The following is a 6583-nucleotide window of genomic DNA, read 5'->3' as shown; positions in this document are numbered from 1 at the left end:
TGACTCGAACTTGGGAATGTCTGCGTACGTGTGCGATTAGGAAAGAAGCGGTACCGCGGCCTCTCCGGATCAGCTCGGCGAAAACTATCAAAGGCCATCTTCTCTCTAACGGAAGAAAAAAGAAGAGTTGAAAGGTGAAGAAGAAGAAAGGAAAGAAGAAAGAAAAAGGGACAGAGAGCGAAAGAAAGAAACAAAGAAGAAAGATGGAGAAAGGAAAGAAGAAGCAAGTCTGAAGCGAGAGAAGAGCGAAGAGAACTAAAGAGTGAATGAACGGGGCGAGAGGAAGAAGATGAAGAAAAGAAAGAAGGAGGAGAGAAAAAGAGAAAGACAAGGAAGAAGAAACAGAAGAAGCAAAGAAAAGTGAACAGAAAAGAGAGAGAGGGGAGAAAAAAGACTTCTTATATGATGTAAGGCAAGATGACCTTGGAGAAGGATAGATAAAGTAAAGACTTTTAGATTCGTCTTCCTTTCTCTTGAGAATGAAAAGAACGATTTCTCTTCCAACTGACAAGAAAGAAAGAATAGACCGACACACAAAGATGGTTTGAGAGATCTCTATCGCTTATTTGGGAGGAATAGATGGGGCTCGCCGTAACTAGACCTAGATGCATCTCTGCATAGAACTCTGCAAAGAAAAGATGGAAAGAGAAAGAGAGATAGATGAAGAGAAAACAAAAGAGGAAAATAGAAGAGCAGTCACTTCTCATAGACAAGAGGGTTTTCTTTCCCTTCTTTCTCTGGAGATGATCTCCTACGAGATTCTTCCTCCTTCTCTTCTCGATACGTCTGCAGAAGAGAGAGGGAGACGAGACACGAAGACAACACAAGGCAAGAAGAAGAAGAGAAGAGGAAAAAGAAAGACAGGGTCAACTAGAGATCAGAATAGAAAGAAGAGATAAGCGAGGACGTGTTTCTCTATCTTCCTTCTTTAAGTTGGAGAGATACACAGAGAAAGAGGGATGAGCCATTCACGATAGAGAAGGAAAGAGATGAACAGAGAGAAGAAGGAGGTGCTGCAACGCAGAGTCGAAAGAGAAGAAAACAAGCAAAGAAGATGGGAAAGAAGAATCGAGGAAGACTAGGGGAAAAAGAAAGGGAGAAGAAAGAAGAAGAATCAAGGCAAATCAGACATTAGCCACTTCTAATGATAGCTCTGCATGCATGCATAGCTTTTTCCCGTGCATGCATCGATGGCTGTCCTTTATCTTCACTCCTATCGTCAACTGCAGTGGAGAAATAGATGTAGACTTCTTGAAGAAGTTTTATCTTTCGTAGAAATAAATACTCCGCTTGCTGGGAAAGGCCAGGGAAAGTCTTTTCTGATCAAAAGAAGAGAAAGAAAGAGAAGAAGAGACACATTCTTCTTGATCTTTTCTAATCTCCCAAAAGGCAGTCATTCGTGAGAGACGAAAACAAGGAGAAAGATCAAGAGATAGATCAACAGAAAGAAGAAGAATCGCGCGTAGAAACTGAAGATGCCTTGTTCTATCTTCATTACGGTAGCTCCCTCTGTCTATCTATTTGTGTATCTACCTACCGATCTATCATCTCTCTATCTCTAGTCTATCTTCTTCAATCTATCGATCTATTGCGAATCTATCGCATGACTGTTTGCCTATCTATCTATCTATCTATCCATTCATCGATCCATTCATCTATCTATCGTGAGAGTCTTTCTGTACTTTTGTATCTCTCTGTTTCGGGGTGATTCTCCGGAGCGACGAAGAATAAATCGAAGGAGTTAAAGATCTCTCTTTCTTTCCTCCTTCTACTATCTGTCTTTAAGGTTTTCTTTCTTTAGGTCTTTCGAGGATGTCTTTTCTCTTCTCGTCTTCTGAGAGGTCCAAAGAAGAAGGAGACGAAGCAAAGAGGAAGAGAAGGAGTAGCAGGTCATCCCGCATCAGCCTTTCTTTCTCTTTTCTCATTCTTTCTTTCTTTTGTTTCTCCTCGTTCTTCTTCTCGTTCATTTCTTTTTCATCCTAGAGAGACTATGTTGAGAGAAGAAAAGGCAGAAGAAGGGAGAGGCAATGATAAGAGAAGAAGAGACGAAGACATCGAAGAGATCCTAGACGAAGATGAAGAAGGAGAGAAGGGTGGGATACCATCTTCTCCTCGGTCTCTTAGAGAGCCTATGAAGAAGCCTTTCCATGAAGAGAAGGCAAAATGTAAAGGAAATGACTTCCTTCTTCTCTCCTCTTCTTCTCCTCCGTGTTCATCTGTCTCGTGTTCTTCTCCCTCGTGCCTCATAGTGAATGGCAAGGGAAGAGACAGAGAAGAAGAAGCAGAAGATCTCGAGAAGATGAAGAGAAGATGGAGAGGAGGAGAAGAAGAAGAAAGAAGAGATGGAGAAGAAGAGACTTTTCCTTCCATCTCCTCGTCGTCCTTATCTGAGGGATCAACAAGGTGTGAGCTATTGATGGATCAGCAGCATAGGCATCTTCATGCAAGAGAGACGAAGGTTTCTTCTTCTCCTTGTTCGTCAACGTGTGATAGTCTTCTTGCTTCTTCATCTTCTTCTCTTGGTAAAGATCATGAGAATACGAACGAAGGGATTGACAAAGAAGACATTATGACTATTACTGACTCTTCCTCCGACCTTTCTTCTCCATATATATCTCATCTCTCTTCTTCTCCTCCTTCTCTTATAGATCTTTCTACCCTGTCTTTCCCTTCCTTATCTGCGGTCACTCATGACGAGGTGAGAGAAGAAAGGAGAGCGGAGAAAGTTCCTGAAGATTCTCAGCAGAAAGAGAAGTCTTTATTTCCTTCCCTCGCTTCTTCTCTTCTCTCTGGCGAAGGGAAAGGAGAGAGAGGTTCTGCGCGAGGAGTCTCATCTTCTACTAGAGACAATAAGGAGTCGAAAGGAGAAGAAGAGAAAGACAAGATTCTCTTGACCGTGGAAGATGAAGAGACAACAAGTACTGAAATACATAATAAGTCGAGAGACGGGAAAGACAACCGTCTTCTTCTCTCTCCTCGTCTCTCGAGGAACATATCGACTTCTCTCTTTATTCAGCAAAGCCCTTTGTCTTGTGGAGAATCTATTCCTTCTCTTCCTTCCTCTTCTTCTTCTTCTCTTTCTTCTTCGTCATTCTCATCTCCTCTCCCTCCCTCTGGAAGTCGACGTGGGACAGCAGATACTGTGTCATGCACGCCTTCTTCTTCTTCTGTATCTCTTCCTTCTCTTCAGATCGCCTCCTTTTTCTTCTCTTCAGGTGCATTCTCACCTTCCCTCTCTTCCTCTTCTTTTTCTTCATCACAACGCCCCTCTATACGTACAGCGTCATCTCCTCATACAACTCAAGATCTCCTTCCGCCTTCTTCTTCTTCTTCATCTCCGCCTTCTTCTTCTTTTTCATCTGGAGGTTCCTTTCCTCCCTCTTTGCCGACACCTCGCCATCGGGCAGTCTCTCAGACAGAGCTTGTCTTATCGAAGCTCTCTTCTTCTTCTCCTACTCTTGTTCAAGTCATTCTTTCAGATGACGAAGAAGATGAAGTTTATTTCACGAAATTCAATAGAAAGAGAGGACAAGAAGAAGAAGAAAAGAAAAGAAGCCCTCTCCATTCACAGAGACACAAAACACCCGTTGCCTCCTCACCTCCTGCTTCTTCTTCTCCTTCTCCTTATATAAGGCGAAGAACAAACACACGGGGATGTGAATTTTCTTCTTCTTCTTCTTCTCTTCATGCTATCTCTTCTCCGAATTCTTCTTCTCCTCTTTTCTCTTGTTCAAGGCGAAGAAGAAGAAGTGCGGTAATCTCCCACTCTTCTTCCTCTGACGTCTCTCCCGAACCTCCTTCTTCTCCCTCTCCTTGTATAAGCCGAAGAAGAAGAAGAGTGTTGAAGGTCTCTGAAATCTCTTCTTCTTCTTCTTCAAGTGATGGGGCATCTACCAGCAGTAGCAACAGAAGAGAAGAGACATGTAGAAAGAGACGTGGTCGTACGACTCGCACGAGGAGAATTCTCCGTTCTTCTTCTTCCTCCTCTCTTAGCTCTTCTCCTGTCTGTGACAGAAAGCATGGGAAATCTAGGCAGGCGCGTCGTCGGTATGTCCGTCTTTCTTCTTCTTCTTCGTCAGAGGATGAAAAGGAGGAAAGAGAAGAAGTCTTTGAAGTAAAAGAGAGGAGAGAAGAAGCGAAGGCGAAAGAAGAAAGAGAAGAAGAGAAGAAGAACGTAGGAGGAAAAGAAGCACATGTGCGTAGGGAAGAAGAAGAGAAAGAAGAAACAGAATGCGTCCCTTCGAGGAGGAGTCGTTCCTTACAGGTAGGTGAAGAAAAAGAAGAAAGAAAGGACAGAGCAGATGAAGAAGAAAGAAAGAAGGGAGAAAAGGAAGAAGATGAAGAAAAAGAAGGAAAGAGGGATAAGGGTGAAGAGAAAGAAGAGGAAAGACAGAAGAAGAGAAATGAAGAAAAGGAAGTAGAAGAAGTAGAAGAAGAAGAAGAAAGAGAGAAGAGAAAGGAGAATATAGAAGAAGAAGAGGTCGTTCCTTTGGGAGAGGCGACTTTAATCTCTCAAGGGAGTAGACGTCTCTTAAAGCAACTATGTGAGCTCTCCTCCTCCTCCTCGTTTTCTTCTTCTTCTTCTTCAGATGACGAAGAGGATGAAAAGAAGAAAGACAGAAAAGAAGAAAAAGAACACAGAGAAGACGAAAGAATGGAAAAGACAGATAATGAAGAAGAAGAGCAAGACAGATGGAGAGAGAAGGACAGACGAAGAAGAAATCTAGAAGAAAGGAATGCAATAGAATCGACCTCGGTTGACTCCGTCGATACGACAAGACTTCCCTCTCCCCCTCTGTCATATCGTCACCTTCCCTCTTCTCCTTCTCCTTCTTCTTCTTCTCCTTCTTCTCCTTCTTCTTCTTTCTCTTCTTCTTCTTCTCCTTGTTTGCTTTTAGACGATGAAGAAGAGACTGAAGGGAGACCACCGAATATAAACGGAGAGATCAGGAACACGAGAAGAAGAAGAAGAGGAAGTAGAGAAGAAGAAGAGAAAGAGAAAGAGAGAAGAAAAGAAAATACTGCGATAAGAATATATAGCGACGATGATGATACTAAAAGTAGTACTGACTCTGTCTCTCGGGGTCTCTCTTCTTCTTCTTCTGTTGTATCCCTCTTTCTTCAAGACGACGACGAATGCAGAGAGCTAGGAAGCAGAGGAGGAAGAAGAAGACCTCTCTACGGTCTTCATAATGTAGAAGCATCTCTTGAAGAAGAAGAAGATGAAGCAGAGGAGAAGAGGAGAAGGAAGAACATAAAGAAACGAGAAAGAGAAAGAGAAAGAAGAAAGCGAAGAAGGCAAGAGAGGATGGGAGAAGATCATATCTATGGTAGATGTAACTCTACGAATCATGCTATGAACCCTAGTTCTCCTAAGCTACAAAGATCTTTATCTTCTTCTTCTTCTTTCGCTTCTTCTCCTTGTTCTCTCCGTCTATTCTCGGAGGAAGACAACGGTGTTTCTTCTCCAAGTAAAGATGCTTGTTTGCGTGAGGAAAAGTTCTTCTCTGATGCAGAGAGACTCCAAGAGGTCCGTCGCTTTTCTTCTGAGAAGGCAAGTGCTCCTCGTGGAAGAAGAAGAAGTTTCAGGGAAGGAGAAGAAGAAGAAGAGCAAGTGGCGCGAAGAAGACTGTACCGTGAAGGTACAGAGACACAAGGAGAAGAAGAAAATGAGAGAGAGAGAAAGATACAGAAAGAAGAGAGAAGAGGAAAGAAGAAAGGAGATGAGGGGAAGGAGGAGGAAGGTGTACAGCGAGATAGGAGAGATGTCTCTCTGTGTGACCGAGAAAGAGATAAGAGCAAGAAGGCTGAAGAGGATCGCCTTCGTGATAGAGAGAGTAGTGTGCCTACAGGAAGAAAGAAAAGAAAGAAGAAGAGGAAGAAGAAGAAGAATTTAGCTCAGGAGGAGAAGAAAGAGAGTGACAGGAATGAAGAGAGAAACTTCAGAAGATTGCGGAGAGACCATAGCGATGAAGAAGACCTTGTCAGAAAGGAAGAAGAAGAAGAGAAGAAGAAGAAAACAGAGTGGGAGAGAGCGCTCGAAGTTCGTAAGAAAAGACTTTCAGACTTAAGTGATAAGACGAGAAAGAAGAAGAAGAAGAAACATATAATTAACACTGTCCTCCTAGGAGATAAAGAAGAAGAAGAAGAAGAAAGTTCTTTCTCTTCTTCATCTTCAGATCATAGTGACAATGCGGGTAAGAAAAGAGTGTCTAAATCATACATGTCTCTCTTACTCTCTTTCTTCTTCTTCTTCTTCTCCATCTTTTTCTTTCATCTCTTTTCTGTCCTTCTTTCTGTCTTTGATCGTCTTCCTTGTCCTTCTTCTTGTGTATACTTTCTTTTCTCCATTCCCGGACGTTTTAGAAGAGTGCCTTTCTTTCTCTCTTGCTAAGATATCTCCAGATTTCTACGTAGATGTATGGCGACGTGTTCCTTTCTCTCGCTCTCTTTCTCTGTGTGTCTCTCACATCTTTTCTTTCACTTTCTTCTTCTTATTCTTGACTTGTATCTTCTTCTTCTTCAAGAGCTTCTTCACATTCTCATACATAAGCAAAGTGTTTATGAAGGTGCAGCATAGAAG

General features: G+C 42.4%; 2 protein-coding genes across 2 annotated transcripts in view; one reads left to right on the top strand and one right to left on the bottom strand.

Moving 5' to 3' along the window:
- The window catches only part of CSUI_002258 (uncharacterized protein), a 3394-nt gene extending 2366 nt beyond the window's left edge, over positions 1–1028 (bottom strand). Inside the window, exon 1 of the mRNA XM_068062460.1 lies at positions 29–1028. Within this exon, the coding sequence (XP_067925564.1) occupies positions 453–707 (255 nt within the window). The 5' untranslated portion in view covers positions 708–1028 and the 3' untranslated portion in view covers positions 29–452. The remainder of the gene's footprint in view (positions 1–28) is intronic.
- Positions 1029–1274: 246 nt separating this feature from the next.
- Positions 1275–6200, top strand: CSUI_002257 (uncharacterized protein). The gene has a single exon (XM_068062459.1). The coding sequence runs from the start codon at positions 2904–2906 to the stop codon at positions 3630–3632; it is 729 nt and encodes a 242-aa protein (XP_067925563.1). The 5' UTR covers positions 1275–2903; the 3' UTR covers positions 3633–6200.
- Positions 6201–6583: the final 383 nt, after the last annotated feature.

Source organism: Cystoisospora suis (assembly GCF_002600585.1).
Source record: "Cystoisospora suis strain Wien I chromosome Unknown contig_949, whole genome shotgun sequence".
Classification (NCBI taxonomy): domain Eukaryota; phylum Apicomplexa; class Conoidasida; order Eucoccidiorida; family Sarcocystidae; genus Cystoisospora; species Cystoisospora suis.
The sequence above is the reverse complement of the archived record's forward strand: the minus strand, read 5'-3'. Positions and strand labels throughout refer to the sequence as shown.

Excerpts from the sequence above, each read along its gene's own strand:
- CSUI_002257 (XM_068062459.1), top strand. The coding sequence starts at position 2,904 with ATGAAGAGACAACAAGTACTGAAATACATAATAAGTCGAGAGACGGGA.